The following is a 19478-nucleotide window of genomic DNA, read 5'->3' as shown; positions in this document are numbered from 1 at the left end:
CTCCCCCGCTGACCCCAGTAGGCACTCCCACCCTCCGCGACCCGCCAGGGAAGGGGGGCCCAGGCCCATCAGACCGGGGCCCAGTGCAGTAGCGCCCTCCGGCTCCACAGAGCCCTGGACAGTCCACCCAACCCCACCACAGAGAAAACTGCACCCACCCCACCATCCACACATCTTCCAGACTACATAAGACGGTAAACGCCCAGGCTGAGATCTTCCTCCACCTCTCCTGTATCTCCCCCTCCTGCAGAGAGTTCCTGAAGAGAAGAAAGCTCCTGCAAGATGTGACCATCCCCCCCACCAGTTGAAGAGCCCCCCAGGCGGCTCGACGCACCGGCGGCACCCTGCTCCAGGGCCGGGCCCCCATGCACCCACCCGCCCACAACCCCGGCAGCACACCAACCAGGACCCAAGCCCCCGAGGCCCGGCCCGGGCCCCAGCCCAGAGACGGAGCGCCCCCAGAACCTCACGCCCATCCCGGACCCACCCAGGGGCAGCCAGGTTGCCAGGTCAGTAACCCACATCCGTCAGCACAGACCCTCCCCTAGCCCCGCTGCACGCAGCCGCGAGGAAACAGTCACCTGAGAGCCAACAGAGCCCCCAACCGGACGTGACCGCTACCCCGGGTTGAGCCCCCCAAGGAAGATGCCTCCCGGGAACCCCCCGACGCCCTAAGCCTGTCCCTACCCCCTCACCAATCACAACAGTGAAGGCGGGACCAAACTATGACCCCCCACCCCCACTAGGTGATGGAGCTGATAAAAGGGGCCCAGAGCAATTGATCTAATGTGGTGGCAGAGGCTGTGTCAAGACTAATGTAATCTAATAGATAATTTCTATATTGGTTAGAATTAAGATTATTTTTATTTTTCCAGTTCATGAGGACTGTTTTCTTGGCTATGCATAGGGCAGTGAAGATCATATGGGCTATATTCTTTTCTGAAGTGACATTATCTAAGCTGCCCAGTAGACACACTAAGGGGGAAGTTGGAATGTTACATTTCAGACACTTTGATAAGTCTTCACATATCTCGCGCCAAAATAGACTTCTGTTGACAGAGCTGGTAGATGTAAGGTGGTAGACAGTGGATCTCTTAAATTTGACATCTCTGAACCAATGTGTCATGAGTTTTGCCTTCCCATGCATCACACCTGCATCCCATTAAGTAATATCTGTAGGAAGGCTGCAAATTATTGAGATTTTCCATTGCACCTCACATGAGCCTATCTTAAACACTACTGAGAGTTGTCTGGTATCCATCTTTAGATTTTTTTTTTATGCTGTTACCAAATTAAAATAATCAAAAATATCTACTTCCCAAATGAGGTCTCTTATCACTGGAACTTTTTAACTGGCTTGTTTATCTCTGCTATTTATCCCCTTTTCCAAATTTACAGGCACCAATAGAGGCTCACAAAGTTGTCATATTATTTGACGGTTCTCACTGTATGACTTCAATTCAACCACTGCTCTGTTATTCACCACTCTACTGCCTCCACGTCACCACCCCCTATCGTCATTTAAGCCTCCATCACTGCAGGTAGCAGTAAACTTTAAAGCATTGATTGCCGGTCATCCACTGCAACATGTCCATCTGACGTAAGAGCCAGACCTTGGGCTCCATACAGAGTAAGTAAGTAAGTAAAACTTTATTTATATAGCACCTTTCAAGATAAAAATCACAAAGTGCTTCACAGAAGCTGAAACCTAAAAATAAAAATCAACTAAAAGCAAGTTTAAAAAGATGGGTTTTTAGCTGTTTTTTAAAAGTGACCACTGAGTCCACAGATCTCAGGCTCAAAGGGAGAGAGTTCCACAATCTGGGGGCCACAGTTCCAAAAGCTTTGTCGCCTTTTGTTTTCAGCCTCGTGTGCTGGACAGCAAGCAAGCCCTGGTCACATGACCTCAGGGACCTGCTGGGAATGTATGGATGCAAAAGTTCACTTATATATGTTGGTGCTTGTCCATGCAGGGCCCTGAAAGTCAAGGTCAAAACCTTAAACTGGATCCTGAATTTAACGGGGAGCCAGTGCAGCTGAATCAGCAGGGGTGTGACATGGGAAAACTTGGAGGACTTGGTCAGAAGCTTTGCAGCAGCATTCTGAACAACTTGCAGACGATCCAAAGAGGCTTTACATAAACAAGTAAACAAAGAATTACAGTAGTCCAGACGAGATAAAACAAATGCATGAATGACAATTTCTAATTCGGAGCGCGATACAATGGGACTCAGCTTAGCAATGTTTCTCAAATGATAAAAACAGGAGCGAACCAAAGATTTTACATGGGCATCCAAAGTCAGAGCTGAGTCAATACTAACACCAAGGCTCCTGATAGACGGTTTTGCAAATGTAGCAAGTGGACCCAAATTTTCCATAACACTAGGTACAAAAGTTTTAGGAGCACAAACAAGAACTTCAGTCTTCTCCTCATTTAGTTGAAGAAAGTTTCCAGCCATCCAACATCTAATGGAGTCTATGCACTTGTGCAAAATTTGTAGCTTGGAAACATCATGGGGCTTAAAGGAGATATATACCTGAATATCATCTGCATAACAGTGATACGAAATGTCCTTAAAAGTGCTCAATAAGTGTTGAAGAGGAAGTAAATACAGTAAGAACAATAAAGGCCCCAAAACTGAACCTTGTGGCACACCATAGGCAAGAGAAGTAGAAGAGGAACTGTACTTAGAGGTAGCCACAGAAAAGGATCGTTCATGCAAATAGGATTCAAACCAGTCCAAAGCAGCCCCTGATATACCCACCCAGTCTCTCAGCCTATCTAGCAGAATATGATGGTCCACAGTATCAAAGGCGGAGGTCAGGTCCAACATCAACAGAACGGAGCATTCTCCTGCATCACATCTCATTAAAATGTCGTTGGAGACTCTAAGAAGTGTAGTTTCAGTAGAGTGAGCTCTACGAAAGCCAGATTGGAATTTATCCAGAATGCTGTATTCATCTAGAACAGCTATAAGCTGCTTAGCCACAACCTTTTCTAAAATCTTAGAAATGAACGGTAATTTTGAAATCGGTCTGTAGCTACTGAGAAGAGAAGCATCAAGCTTAGGTTTTTTTAACAGTGGGTGAATAACAGCATTCTTACAATACACAGGGACCTGACCAGAAACCAGTGAGGTATTAATAATTGTGAGCACACACGGACCAATAGACTGAAAGACATTTTTAAACAAAGATCCAGGTAAAATATCAAGAGAGCAGGAGGATGCTTTCATTGAATTAACCAACTTGACCAGCTAAGGTAAGGACACAGGTAAAAATCTTTCTAAAATTACAGGCCTAGCTTGAGTTGGAGCAGACAAGAGAGACACAGAAGGAGAGATACTGTTCCTCACGTTACTGACTTTTTCAACGAAGAAAGAAAGAAATTTTTCACAATCTTCATTTGATGAAATTGGGACAGCAGGTGGAGCAGGAGCAACAATATCACTAATGGTGTCGAATAGTACCTTAGGGTTACTTCTGCTCTTAGACACTAAGTCTGAGAAATAGGCCGCCCTCGCATCTCGAACTGAAATGTTAAAAGAGACTAAAAGGTCCTTTAGATAAAGGAGATGGACATGCAAACGCGTTTTCCTCCATAAACGCTCAACCTTACAGCAGCAACGCTTTAAGAAGCGAATGCTGTCATTTAACCAGGGAGACGACTTTGAAACCGGAGCTAGTCTAACTTTGACAGGACAAACATTGTCTAAAATACAAAGACAATGATTATTAAAAAGCTTTGTTAAAAAATGAACATCATTATAGGGAGATAAAACTAAATTAAAAGCATCAGAAAATTTAACAGCACTAGAGGAAGTTAAGATGCGAGAGCTAACCACGTGTCGAATAGGAGAGAAGGACAAATGAAAAGACAAATTAAAAAGAATACAATGATGATCCGAAATAAAAATGTCCTCAGTACAAATAAAATCAATGTTTAAACCTAAAGTAAAAACAAGGTCCAGTGTGTGTCCTTTGGTGTGTGTGGGACCAGACACATGCTGAGTAAAATGAAAAGAATCCATGACGCTAAGGAAACCTCTGGCAAAGAGGTCAGAGTCATCATCAACGTGTATATTAAAATCCCCGACTATAACCAGTCTGGACAGCTTCAAAGTCGAGGATAAAAAGTCACTGAACTCCTTTAAAAACATAGTGTTTAGGCCAGGAGGACGATACACTACAGCGCAGTAAAATGGATCTTTATTTCCAATTCTAACCAGCTGTAGTTCAAAGGATGAAAAATGTCCGACCAACACTGCGCGACAGTAAAACCGGCTTCCAAACACCGCAGCGACACCTCCTCCTCGACCCGACGTCCGAGGCTGGCTGATGAAGGAGTACCCACTCGGACAGAGTTCAATGAAGGATGAAAAGTCACCATCGCGCTGCCAGGTTTCGGTTAGAAATAAGAAGTCCAGTTTCTTGGAAAGAATAAAATCGTTCAGCAGGAACGTTTTATTAGTCATTGATCGAGCTTTGAAAAGCGCCACTCTCAGCGAAGTAGAAGACATATTATTAACAGAAGCGGCCCGATTTAGGGGACGAAGAAACAGAGAGTTTGATCCGCGACGTTCATAAATTCCACTCACCGCGGGGATGGAAGGCCAAACAACAGGAGAGTCTGGATGAACACTCCTGAGGTAGCGCCGTCTCATAGATCCAGGCACAGTTAGTCCCCGCTTCCAGAACAGTCTGAGTTTTACCTGGACACCTGCTCTTTTTCCTCTCCTTCTCCGTGACTTGCGCGGACACAGAAAGGCGCCACTGATGACACCTAACGAAGATCCAGACACCGGTGTCGGCAGCGGAGGATGGAAAATACCGCAGGAGGATAAGGCATCTTGACTTATCATAGAGGATCGGATGGATAATAGCGTCAGGCGATCATAGACAAGGGCAGCCAACACATTAGTGACAAAAAGCGAAAGCAAAAAGGCCGAAAAAAACAGCACAGAGAAACCACGGCCGGCAGCGGCAAAGCCAAACACAGGCGCCATCATACCGGAAGTGGGTCTGATGATGCTTTGATTTTAGACAGGAAGGAGTCACTGCCTTAAATGCCTACAAATGTTTCATCAGGGAGAGTGTATGTAATTGATGTCATTTTCAAACATGTTTATTTTTTATATATGAAAGCCCTACACATCAGTGTTTTACCTGTATTCTGCTGTTGCCCCAGTGAGTTACAATGATGTCCACTGGACATTAATGGGAGACTAGAGAAATAATGAGAAAGATTTATTATTGAAAATCCTCTCAAAGCATCCTTCAGCTTAACATTTAACATTAACATAAAATTACTTACACTAAAAGTATCATTTAACTCTAAGCTGAGTAAACATGAAAAAATGCACTACTGTATGTTGTGTACCTTGACAGGTAAACAATTAATACTTATTTTGAATTTACTTCAATGATTTTAAACACTTTCACTTCACAAGTATTTTGGAGAAAGGCAAAACTGAATGTGAATAGTTTTTACCCTCAGTGAAAAAGTTTGATGGACTATTGCTGTCACCAGGCAGGACTGGCAGAGAGCATGGACACTCAAGTTTATGAACATTATTGAAAATGAGCCGGTGTAGGATTTTCAAATTGATATTATAGGCACATCTACTAAAACAATTGTACAAGTTCAAATCTCAGTGACCTCTGACCTTGAGGTCGAGGTCACTGTGATTTGAATTTGTCCAAATCTTAGTGACCTAGACAGATGTCACCTAGGCTTTTCTATTGATACCATAAGTGTATTTTTTTTTAATATTTCAGACAAATTTGGCTTCAAGGTCAAAGTCAGCGGACATGTTTCCTGAAAATCTTGTGAGCTAAATAACATGAGAAAGAAGCGATGTAGGCTTTTCAAATCCTTACCATAGGTACTAGGAGAGTGAAGGTTAGCACTGGGCACCGCCGATATGTTCAATGTCTGTCAGCAGGATTAAGACTTGGAAAAACATTAAAAGGAAAAAAAAACACAATTAAATTTTTTATGGGTTACAGGTTGAGTCATGAAGTGATTTAAAAATTCCATTCAGTTCTTACATCACCTTTCAGACAGAAAGTTAACTGTTTCACTGCACCACAACAATTGTTTGTACAAAAAGGGGGAAACTGAAATTAATTTGAAATTAATTTAGTGAATTTACACAATTTCCCTTTTTCTATCAGACAAATGAAAAAATGTGAATAAGGGACTTTAACTATGGCCATTAATGTCAAGCACTATTTTGTAATCATTATCGTTTTAACCACATCACAAAAACTATGGAATCAGAACGATGCCACCTTGAAACGAAACCGAAAAAAAATATTGTAACTGAAAAAAAATATTGTAACTGAAATAGATGTACTGAAAAATCTTGTATTGAACAGTGGGTTCAGTTCCACCCACTGTTATCATCTTCAATGCCCTGTACCAACACAGAGCAGAGCAGCTATCTGAACGCTACCCCAACAGAGGTCGATTATCTTGTTAATAATTTCACCTCCTCACTACGTACGACTCTGGATACTGTAGCTCCTGTGAAAACTAAGGCCTTAAATCAGAAGTACCTGACTCCGTGGTATAATTCTCAAACACGTACCCTAAAGCAGATGACTCGTAAGCTGGAGAGGAAATGGCGTGTCACAAATTTAGAGGATCATCATTTAGCCTGGAGAAATAGTTTGCTGCTTTATAAGAAAGCCCTCCGCAAAGCCAGAACATCTTACTATTCATCACTGATTGAAGAAAATAAGAACAACCCCAGGTTTCTCTTCAGCACTGTAGCCAGGCTGACAAAAAGTCAGAGCTCTGTTGAGCCAACAATCCCTTTAACGTTAACTAGTAATGACTTCATGAACTTCTTCACAAATAAAATTTTTATCATTAGAGAAAAAATTACCAATAATCATCCCACAGATGTAATATTATCTACAGCGACTCTTAGTACCATTGATGTTAAGTTAGACTCTTTTTCTCCAATTGATCTTTCTGAGTTAACTTCAATAATTACTTCCTCCAAACCCCATTCCTACAAAACTGCTCAAAGAAGTCCTGCCATTAATTAATTCTTCGATCTTAAATATGATCAACCTATCTCTAATGATCGGCTATGTACCACAGGCCTTCAAGCTGGCTGTAGTTAAACCCTTACTCAAAAAGCATCTCTAGACCCAGCAGTCTTAGCTAATTATAGGCCAATCTCCAACCTTCCTTTCATATCAAAAATCCTTGAAAGAGTAGTTGTCAAACAAATCTCTAAAATTAGAAATATCCTGTTTCAGAGTGACGATGAAAAACTAGTTCATGCATTTATTACTTCCAGGCTGGACTACTGTAATTCATTATTATCAGGATGTCCAAAAACTCGCTGAAAAGCCTTCACCTAATCCAAAATGCTGCAGCAAGAGTCCTGACAGGGACTAGAAAGAGAGAGCATATTTCTCCTGTATTGGCTTCCCTTCATCGGCTCCCTGTTAAATCCAGAATTGACTCCAAAATCAGGTAAATAATCAGACCCCATCTTATCTTAATGACCTTGTAGTACCATATCTTGTTGTTCCTAGAGTATTTAAAAGTAGAATGGGAGGGAGAGCCTTCAGTTTTCAGGCCCCTCTTCTGTGGAACCAGCTTCCAGTTTGGATTTAGGAGACAGACACTATCTCTACTTTTAAGATTAGGCTTAAAACTTTCCTTTTTGCTAAAGCATATAGTTAGGGCTGGACCAGGTGACCCTGAATCCTCCCTTAGTTACATTGAAATAGGTGTAGGCTGCTGGGAGATTTCCCTGATGCACTGAGTGTTTCTTCTTCAATCACCTTTCTCACTCAGTATGTGTTAATAGATCTCTCTGCATTGAATCAAACTTCTTATTAATCTCTCTTCCACAGCATGTCTTTTGTCTTTTTCTGCATGTGTGTTTCCGTGGTTCTGCACATTGAGAAAAAAAAAGTACAATAAAACTATCTGTCATGTACAGTGGTGAATTCAAGTAAGATATCTGTTTGGTTTCTAAACCATCTCTCAGTATTTCTATTGCTATTGTTGGTTAGGCCTTTTTTAAAGACTGACAAACTATCTGCAGCATAACCAAAATCTCTATAAAGCTCTGTGAAAAGAGGCTGTATGTTTGTTTGAACACTGAAAGACCACCGAGATCATACACTTTGCTATAAGGAAGAATAAATCGATTATTAAAACATATTTATTACATGACTTATAGTCAATATCTGATGTAGTTTACATTGAAATTATTTTATTAAATTATATTATTATGTTGCATTATTGAATATTGAATATATAGTTCAGTCTCTTAATGCAGCAGTCCCAAACCTTTTTTGCGCCACGGACCGGTTTGTGCCCGACAACATTTTCACGAACCGGCCTTTAAGGTGTCGTGGATAAATACAACAAAATAAAACTAGTACCGGTACTGAAAAAAATAAGATTTATTCATAACACACATGAAAAGATCCAGGAAAACCGAGTTAACGAAAAAACGATAACAAAAAACCCTGAAAACCATACATTTCACACCCGAGTCTCACTCTCGCGGCCCGGTACCAAATGACTCACGGACCCGTACCGGTCCGTGGCCCGGGGGTTGGGGACCGGTGTCTTAATGCACTTCCAAAAATGTACAATAAAGAGTCAGACAACAACACAACCTATTAAAACAAACCTACAGTCAGCATGTGGCTGTAAAAATATCAGTTAAGAGGATTAAGACTGTATGTTAAAATTATAATTTTTCTTGAGTATACACTAATTCACCTTGACAACATAATCAGTTATAGTATAGTACACCATGAGAAAGGGGAAGTATGAAAGTCAGAAATAAACAGAAACACCCAAAAGCACATGAACGTCTTCTGGAACCCAATTAAAAAAAAATAAATACAAAAATTCTCTCACATGACGCAGGCTTATTGAAATTGTTCTTTCACGCCAATTTCTTTGTGTGCAGTTCACACACACATTCACACATTGCATCATAACAATCATCATAGATTCAGTCTGATTATAATTGCTGTGTTCACTCTCTTGGTCTGTGTAATAACACAAACCATGTTTGCTGCAAATGAATTTAAACAGCAGTCTCACACAGTCTCCCCAGTTTCTCTATCAGGCAGATGAAAAATTGTAAATAAATGAATTTGATGACCTAATAAAATTCAAGCTGTATTTTAGAACATTATTCATTTAATCATGTGACAGAAATTATGAGTAAATCCATAATTTAATGGTTTTAATGGCAGTATTACACTCATGTACTCAACATCAACAAACATGTATTGTTTTTTGGGCTGATGAAAATAAATGCTGCAATGTTCATGAGTCACTGCAGGTGCCAGAGTTGGACTGAAATGAACACATGCTACCATCAATGCAAAGGGACTGACTGGGACAATAAATGTTTACAATACAGTGACTGTTCAATTTATACAGTACATGAAGATTAGATATTAACAGTGTGATTGGATACTACAAGAGATGATGTCAGCTATCATCTCAGAAGATGTAACATTCAGTCTGAGAGGGTGGAGAAAGAGTGAACAGGTATAAAACTGTGGTGGAGATTAAATGGATAAATGAAACTAAACAAATGGGAATAAATTATGTGGTTTTGTGACGGGATGCTAGTAAAAAGTGCTAACAAAACATAACTACAATGTGTTTTTTTTTTTTTTTTACTAAGCTGTCTATTGTGTCTCCACAGAACTGGATCATTCCTTGAATTATCTGGTTTTTGATGCTTGAATGATTCATGGGTCACTGGTGAGAGACTTAACAGAAGACAAACAATGATTTACACTGGCTCATTTCTGGAGTTACCCTCTAGTGGACACCAGAGAAACTGCAGTCTGTGGCAGTCTGTCATTTATATTGTTGTGGAAGTTTTAAATAAACGGCAAACCCTCAATGATCTCCTCCATACCTGCTTCATACCCTGGAGGACGGGGCTGTGGCCCCCCCACACTCCCTAGCAGATCGTTACATGGAGAAACCTTTGGAATGCAAGCATGCTGATCCACACAGGTATGCACACAGGTGTACACACGGGTATTCACAGACCGGACTACAGCTTTCTTGGCTGCTGCCTCAAAGCACATTGTGCGCTGTCTATCTTGCGTGCTGCACAATATCGTTTATTATTTAGTATCTACTGATATCTACTGCTAGCTAGTTTATTGTGATGGTGCCGGTTTTTTTATTATGTTGCTCTTTGTTGTTTGCTTTTTCTCCATACAGGTGACCCAGGTGTTTTGTTTTTTTTGTTGGTTTTTTTTTTCTTTCTTCCCCCCCTTCTCACCGTCTCTTCTCCCCTTTGGTTTTCTTTCTCTCTGTCACGGTCCCCGTGCCTGCTCGGCTGGCCCTGTGTGGCTACATGTTATGTTTTGTCTTTTCTCTCTCTCCTCTCTCTCTGCTCGCTGCCTGGGCGGAGCTCATTGTGAGCTCCCGGCCTCCACCACCTGTAGGCAATCACCTATGGCTCCTCACCCTGTTTGCTCCCGCTACTTAAGGCAGTGACTGAGAGCACCTCGCCGCTGGACTATTGAATAACGCTCGTCAGTGCTACTTTAGCCTCAGCCAGTTTTGAGCTCTGTCCGTAAAAGTTCCGTGCTAACCCTTGTTCTCTGTATGCAGATTTCTCGTGTTTTGGTTTGGAGACTCTGGACGCTTTTCCCGACCCCGCTCTGCACCCCTGGGAACCCTGGCCCCCTTCTCCCTCACCTGTATATAGTGCACCTGGAGTGTGTAAATAAACCTGTTTTTCTGAGACTTCAGTCTGCGCCGAGTCCTCCCTGCTCCTCCGTGACACTCTCCCCCTCTTTCTTTCATTCTTTCTCCCTGTCCTATCCCACAGTCATGTCTGTCCCGTTTGTAGCAACTGAAAATAAAATAAATTCATAATTATAATAAAGGTCAATCAAATGGACCAATATGGCAAGGCCATGATGATCCACTTGGTAAAATAAATCCGCTTGGCATCTTTCTTGGCCTTAAGACAACAATTCTGATGGCTAAAGATCCAAACGGGACACAAAAAAAAAAAAAAAACCCTCAATGAACCTTTTTTGAAGTGGTTTAATCCCATTCAGAGAGAGCAGCTGAGTCAGATGCCCATGCCACTTTCTGTGAAGATGGCCGCTGTTTGCTCATGTCTTATATACGAGCTGACAAAACACAGAGACAAGACAATATTTTACAGCAAATCACATGGGTCTATACCTTCAGCTCATCCTTGAAATCTTCCCTACGTAGTGTTGTCACACTTTGTTAGTAAGGTGCAGTACCAGCAACGGGCAATATTTTATTTCAAGCCAACATGAAAACAAACGTTTAAAGAGACACTACGAACACATTTACATCTAGGTTAATCGTTTCTGTGGCTTGCGCCTCGCAGTGAATCCTTTACATTTATCTTCATGTAGTCTTCTCTTTATTGTCCACTTGGATATCAATACACCTCCTGGAGAGTGTTGTTCACTTGGTTCGCCCTTGAAAAGAGGTTTCTCTCCACCATGGAAATTATTCTGTGATTAGACCTACTGTGAGGACTTTTTCTCTTATTAAGTTCACCAGTGCTTACTTCCTCAGGATGTACCTAACTGTAGATTTTGCCACTCCTGATACTGTAGCATTTTTCGGATGGATTTTCTTTCTGTTTCACAGCTTAAGGATGACTTATTTCACCTGCATGGAGAGCTCCGCATATTTTCGGTTCACAGCCAAATCTTCCAAATGCAAGGACTACACCTCAAATCAACTCCAGGCCTTTCATCAGCTTAAAAGAAGATGATGTAATGAAGGAACTGTTCACACCTGCCCATGAAATAGCCTTTGAGTAAGCAGGTCGATTACTTTTGATCCCATTAAAAAGAGGGTGGCACATGTTAAGGAGCTGAAACTGCTAAACCCTTCATGAATGGGGATATCATATTCAAATGAAAGCTGAGAGTCTACACATTATGTCTATGTCTATTATATAACTATGACTGGAATATGTTTAAGTGAACAGGTTAAAAAACAAAAAAACAACTTGTGTCCGTGTCAAAACATATATCCACCTAAGTGTATATCGTCAGGGTTTCATAATAAGGGGGAAATCTGTGTAAAAATCATTATTTGAAATTAAAGTCCAGAATGTATTCTGCTATAAAGTTCTGGTTTACATTTGTATCTCTGTTTGATGTACTCACAGTCTCATACTTGCAAATCTTAGCTTCAGTTTAAAACAGGTTAATTCACTGATAAGTGCAAGCACCTTCATCATATACAATGAACCCATTAGCAGTGCAATTTTTTTTCCAGTGTTCAGACAGTAGTGTCACTCTGGGTTTAGCGAAGCATTAGCTTGTTTTTTCCCTGCAGTGAGTGTGAACTGAAACACTGAGGCGTGACAACAACAGCAGTGTCTCTGCTTCTTTGAAAGCTATTTTTAAATGCTAAATATTGTTTCAGCAGCAGAAATGAGCCACACAGGAAGAGACTGTTGTTCACAATCTGCAAGACGTTATGGAGGTCAGAGCCCTCTGCATCAAACTCAGTGAGTACTTTTTTTCATTCCCACATTAAAACTAAAATATAAGGAATCTGTTTAAGAAAGTAACATTGTTAAACTACTGTGTTGTTTAAAAGTTTCATGTTGAGGAACCATAACAAACTGCCAAACAGCAAATACATTTATCAGTAGGTTTACAAGTTTAGCCCTTTTTGTTATTTCAGTAATGAGTGTGATGATCCCGTTTTGTGCACATGATCAGAGAGTTGGTAAGTACTGGCTAGTTAAACTGACATTAACATTTATCAGTTACATCAGTTTGAGATATTTTATTTTACCCTGTGCTCCCACATTTCAGTTATTGAAAAATATAACTAATGTGAATCTTTTATTTTGTCTCAGGTGCAGTTTTTCTTCGTGTTGTTCCAAACAGATCACAGTTCTTTGAATATGAGTCAGTAACTTTTTACTGTGAGGGCGTCTCTCATTATAATGGTGTACATAAGTTGAGAGGGAAAATGAAATCATGCAGCTACACTAATGAGAAAACAGCAACAGGATTGTCCTGCTCTATAAAAAATGTTTATACAGAAGAAGGTGGAGAGTTCATATGTGAGACTGGAGGAGGGGAGAAAAGCAACATTATCAACATCACTGTTACTGGTAAGTTTCCATTTAGTAAGCATTACGTTGCCATAATCAAACACATCATTGAATAGATTTATACATGTTGGTTTTCAGCTGGTCCTGTGATCCTGGAGAGTCCTGCTGTTCCTGTGATGGAGGGAGAAGCTGTGACTCTGAGCTGCAGGAACAAGACAACTTCCTCCAACTTCACAGCTGAGTTCTACAAAGATGGAATCCTCATCAGGAAGAGCTCCACAGGATACATGACCATCGGCAGAGGTGTCACAGGTGAGACACTGAGGAAATCAACACGTTCCCCCCTTTTTTAATGCCAGGAGTATTAAAGCTGCATCACTAAACACACTCTTTCATTGCAAAATAATTCACTATATTTTTCTCATTCACACAATTTTCTCTTCACATCAGACGCCAAAAACCACCAAAAACACCCCAATTCTGTCATGGATAGTAAACATCAAACAGGCTAACAACATGATTACATCCCCCTCTGACTTGTGGATTCAGTTATGAAAATATATAAAATAACCAGAGTTAATATCATAAAGAGAAGGAAAAGCTAAAAAAAAAAAAAAGAGCAGCAACAGGATTGTCCTGTTGAAAAAGCTAAAAGAAAAGCTAAAAAAAAAAAAGAAAGATCTAGAAACAACATTTTTATTCAAGTCCATAAACATATTTCTTTAGTTGGCCAATTGTTGGGCATTTTAACAGTTTGACAGTCTGTGGGGGCAATAGAGGAACTGCAGGTTCTGGCAATTGTTGAGGCCTTTGCCTGTATGAAATGTAGATATTAATGAATTAAGTAATTAACCAAGGTGAACACATCTAATTAATTTTTATCATCTATGCAGGCAATCACACAGAAACTGAGACAGACCCCTCCTCAGAGCCTGGATGTCATATTTACCTCATCGTACGGATCGTGTTCACCATCACGATGGTGGCTCTTCTACTGCTGCTCGTGGGACTTCTTCACTGTGGGAAAATCAGAGCAACTAATTGTTAACCCAGATGTAAATGTAACTGTCATGATACTGGAAACTGTGCAACATGTCTGTGAAGGTTCTCAGTCATCCAGGTCATCGTAGTCTAAGGAGCTTGCAAAGAAAAGCGTCTGGACTTCTTTAAGTTGCTTGAAGACGTTTCACCTCTCATCCGAGAAGCTTCTTCAGTTCTAAGGTCAAATGGTGGAGAGTCCCAGATATAAACCTAGTGGGAGTGACCCCCCACAGAGGGACAAAAGGACCCTCTGATGATCCTCTAATCGCCTGAGCCAAGGTGTGAAACTGGGTGTGGGACCCACAGCATATGTGTAGCACAAATAAACATCCATCCATCCATTCGCTTATCCTTTTCAGGGTCGCGGGGGGCGCTGGAGCCTATCCCAGCTGTCATAGGGCGAGAGGCGGGGTACACCCTGGACAGGTCGCCAGTCTGTCGCAGGGCCAACACACAGGGACAAACAACCATTTGCACTCACTTTCATTCGCACATTCACACCTAGTGACAATTTGGATTATCCAATTAACCTATCCCCACAAGCTGCATGTCTTTGGACGGTGGGAGGAAGCCGGAGTACCCGGAGGGAACCCACGCAAACACGGGGAGAACATGCAGACTCCACACAGAAAGACCCCGGCCTGATGGTGGAATTGAACTCAGGACCTTCTTGCTGTGCGGCAACAGTGCTAACCACTGTGCCACCGTGCTGCCATCACAAATAAACAATAGTTTTAAAAAATAGTCATTTTGGAAAAAATGCCTGTAAAATCCCACCGTAATGCTGATAAACATCTCTGAAGTACCCACAACACTGCTTCTTTAAAAGACTGTGATGTATTTGAAGGAAAAAAATATTGTAAATATCTGCAAACACCTGCAAATTCCACCACTTTCTATTGCATGTGTGGTTGTAGGTGACCTGCAACTTAATTGTATTGAAATATTTCTTTCCAACATCAAGTGTATTTTTTTATTATAATCTATTTCTTACATATTTCCTGTTGTGGTGAGCATGATATGTGTTGTAAATATTATTATTAAATAATCACAGACTGCAAAGCTATTCATCTCTTAAATTTCCTGCTATTTGTCTCCTGTAAAAAAATCACTATCCGTAGGACAGTAAACGTTTGAAAAGAAGTAAACATGTGTAAAAATGTTCACTGCAAGTAAAAATTTGAGACTGCTCCGTGCTCTGAAGTATTGGTTTGCATTTGTACCTCTGTTTCATGAACTCACATCACCACAAAAAGTTGTGTTGTTATTCTTGTCTTCAGTTTAAAATGAGTGTATTCACTGGTAACCACAAAGAGCTTCATTGCAGGTGTGTAGCTATATTCAGTTTTTTTTCTTTAGCTTTATTGTTCCTGTTGTATATGCTCCCTCTTCAGCATGTATTGAGCCCTTTTAAGGACATTTCTTATCACTGCTATGCAGATGATATTCAGTTATATATCTCCTTTAAGCCTCAAGATGTTTCCAAACTACAGATTTTCCATATATGGACTCCACTTTCTTGGAGTCCTTGTTTGTGCTCCTAACTTTTTTTTTTTTTTTTTTTTTTTTTACCTAGAGCTATGGAAAAACCAGTTGCTACATTTGCCAAATCTTCTATCAGGAACCTTGGTGTAACGTCTGACTCAGCTCTGACTTTGGACCTTTGTGCTAAATCTCTGGTCCACTCCTGTTTTTATCACTTGAGAAATATTGCTAAGCTGAGTTCCATTGTATCAGCTGCATTGTATTGGAAATTGTCATACACGCATTTGTCTCATCTCGTCTGGATTATTGTAATTCTTTGTTTACTTGTTCATGTAAAACCTCTTTGCAGCATCTGCAAGTTGTTCAGAACGCTGCAGCAAAGCTTCTGCCCAAGTCTTCTAAGTACTCCCATGCCTTATCACTCTGACATTCAGGGCCCTGCATGGAAACAGCACCAACATATATCAGTGATCTTTTCCATCCTTACATCCCCAGCAGGATGTTAGATACATTTACATGCTGTGACACATGAATGAACTTTATAGAGTTTGTGAGTTGTAATCACCCCAAAACTCTAAATAAAATCTGTACAAAATGACACTGCCAAAATGCAAAAGTGGAATTAACACTTTTTCCACCAGAGACAATAATAAATGTGTTTCTTTTCAAAGATATTCATTCTCGTTTGGAAACAGTTTGTTTATTTTTGTTCTCTCCTTCCAATGTATGTTACAGAGAGCTGACCGAAGACATAATCACATCTGAGTGAGAGTGAAAACAACAAAAACTTATCATGTATTGCTTTTGTAATTAAGCAACATATTGTCAGTTGAGTTTGATACATGTATATAAATTGTTATAGCTTGTGTGTGTTCATTTAGATACAGCTGACAGGCAGACCCAAATGCTCTTAAACTTGTTCCATCTGATTGGTCTTTTTAAAAGTGTATGAATGTTGCTACAGGAAATAACTGCCACACCTTTACCATTCACTGTGGTCTTTTTGTGGTCAGCAGTGGAAAAAAAACCTCAATTTCTTTGCATGAGCATGTCTCTAACTGAAGTGTGGTCTAGTACCCAGGCATAGTAAGCGGTGTCTTGTTTCATGCTACAGCAACATCTGTTCAGTACAGCCAAAGAAAATGACATGACTTTCTATATTTGTTATGTCAAACTGTGAAAGCACAAGTCATAATCTGAGTGTTGGTTGACACTGTGAGAAAAATGTAGAAAAGGCAATAAGAGATTCTCAGCTCTTAAACCTTTCTCAAGGTTAGAGAGGGACCATAATGACAGTCATCCCTCATTCATTCAGCAATGTGGCTGCTGATCTTATCATTAAGAACAAACCTTTTCAGTCTTTCTGTTGCCACACATGATAATGGCCTGTCTCACAGTGGGCTTTGTTTTGTGGCTTTCAAGAAAAACATATTATTTCAATAAGGAGAGATCACTTAGAAGAATAGAACATGATTTGTTGAAATAGAGAAATTTATGCATTTGCCAATTAGACTCTGATGACTCACGGTAGTAGGTGGTGGCATTTGTCATTCTGGATTCATGTTTTGAGTTTGACACAGAGAAGTGGTTAGCATAATAATTTGGTGTTTCATCTGCCTAAACTACGAAGCCAGGTCAGAGATGACTTTGTCCTCTTACGCTTAGAACTCTCTTCAGATGTCTCTCACTTATGTAATATCTTAATAGTTCAGGCCAAGCTCAAAATGAAAATCTATGAATCACACCAATGGATGTGTGTCTTCCATCACTATGATTGCTTCCAACATCTCAGCGCTGACCTGAAACTGCATGGACTAAAACTAAACTGTTTTTTCTTTCTCCAATATCCCTTGTGGAGCTCCATACTACACCATAAATGTAGTTATAATGTCTGAACCTAAACAAACCACAGAAAGGTTGACGGGGAAAATGGACATTTTTAAAAAAAGGGCTTAAAGGAGGAGGTCCTGTCCTTCTACAATAACCAAACATTTTTTTTTTAAATAAAATAAACTTTTGTAACATGTACAAAGGAATTTGCAACTTCTAAATGATGGAGAAATGTTGTAATTCTCGGTATTTGCATTTTGTTCTTTTAAAATCCTGATCATATCCAGGAGTTGATCAGTGTTTCTCACTAAACATGATTCTAACCTGAACTGCATCTGGAACGCATGTTGTTCAGCTAAAGTCCTGCTGTTCCTGTGATGAATAAGCCAGCAACATTTTAGCATGTGAGGGAACAGAAGCAACATTATGAATTTCATTGTCACTGGTACATCTGCAGAAGGAAAGCAATATTCTGAGATAAGGTTGACATGTATTTAACTCTTTCCTGCAGAAACATGATGTGTTCCTCCAACATGGCAGCTGATTTTTGTGATAGTGGCTTTGCTGCTGGTAGTGGTGATGGTGGGAATTCTTAACTGTGGAAAAATCAGAGCAACAATAACTAACTCGTCCTTATGCAAACATAAATGTCATGATATATAAAAAACAATGCAGCCAGCGATGAGAGATAGACCACATCTTGCCTGTTGACGTTGTTGCATGTCTATTAAGAAACTCTGTGGGTAGTTTGTGAACAAACTTCACCTCCGACTTAGTTTGCACTGAAATGTTTTTCTCGTCAGTGCTGTAAAACAAGAAGAAGAAGATGAACTTTAAAATGGCTACAAATAGAACTGAAAGCAGCATCAGGCTGTTTTTGTGTCAGGTGACCTACCACAACAGCAGCTCTGCTTCTCTGAAAACTATTTAGATTCATTTCAAATATGCCAAATAGTCAGTCTGCAGCAAGACATCATGGAGGGCAGAGAACTCTGCTTTAGACTGTGTGAGTATTGCCTCAGTTTATACATTAAAACTAAACTATTAACTTTAACAAAGTCTCATAAAGCTGTTAAAATGTGATGTGAACCTTTTCGTGAGACTTCCTGAGAGAAGTAACGATGAATAACATTTTAGCAAAAAGAGTCAACAAAGATGAAAAGTCACACATTTTATTATCTATTGTGTTTTCTTTTGTCTCAGTGACTCAGTGAAAGTGACTGTCATCATCCTCCTGTGTACACATGATCAGAAAGTTGGTGAGTACCATTTATTACTAGAGCTACAATAATAAAGCAAAGAGGAGGGGGAAGTAATAAATATGAAATAATGTCATTATGATGATTCCATTTGTTTCACTATCCACTCTGTGCAGGGGCAAAGCTTATTACATTTTTAAACTGTAGAGATACAATAATTTTACTGCTGTAAAATCCAAATTTTGTCTTATTTAAAATATAAATCTAATATAATCTGCTTCTTAATGTATGTTCTTTAAAATACAGCGTGTGTTTTTAATATATTATAATTATAATAATGCATAATTATGTGGACATGCATATTAGATCGTTTTTTATTCAAATATAATCCCTCCAGAAAGGCAGGAAAAGCCCGGAAACTTACTTTAAAGCTAAATATGTTTCTAAATACTTTAAAACTAAATATGTTCCCTAAAACGGTGACAGAGCTACAGACCCATGACAGCCTTACACAGGTAGCCAGCAGCTATGACCAGCACTACTTGTGCAGTTAATAAACACTAGCACCCCCAGGCTTCTACCTTTCTACCTATAAAACCCGAGAGCAGCCAAATGGCTGGTAGGCTTTTAGCTAAGCTTTAGCTTCAGCCAAGTGGAAGCTAAATTGTCTAGTCATTCATATGTAAATTGGGTCGTTATCTGGGAATTCTGGAGGGAGGGGAGTGGGGGTGTGTGATTGAGGGCCATCTAAGTTTGCCATCTTAGGGAGAAATCAACACACATGGGTATATGTCCTTTGTTGCTAAGATTTATTGATAAAAAC

The 19478-nt window shown here is 40.1% G+C and overlaps 2 protein-coding genes across 2 annotated transcripts in view; one reads left to right on the top strand and one right to left on the bottom strand.

The window, feature by feature from the left end:
- LOC146635481 (butyrophilin subfamily 3 member A2-like) overlaps positions 1 to 19478 on the bottom strand; it is a 242486-nt gene that overhangs the window by 190369 nt on the left and 32639 nt on the right. The window lies entirely within an intron of this gene.
- Positions 12512 to 14148, top strand: LOC146635482 (Fc receptor-like B). The gene is made up of 5 exons (XM_085350135.1): positions 12512 to 12542; positions 12722 to 12766; positions 12900 to 13160; positions 13239 to 13412; positions 13994 to 14148. Exons 1-5 carry the CDS (start codon positions 12512 to 12514, stop codon positions 14146 to 14148), a joined length of 666 nt encoding a protein of 221 aa, XP_085206261.1.

Source organism: Diplotaxodon limnothrissa, linkage group LG3 (genome assembly GCF_057381915.1).
Source record: "Diplotaxodon limnothrissa isolate DT_005_m linkage group LG3, D_limnothrissa_male_GT1.1, whole genome shotgun sequence".
Taxonomy (NCBI): domain Eukaryota; kingdom Metazoa; phylum Chordata; class Actinopteri; order Cichliformes; family Cichlidae; genus Diplotaxodon; species Diplotaxodon limnothrissa.
This window is presented reverse-complemented; position numbering and strand designations above follow the sequence as displayed.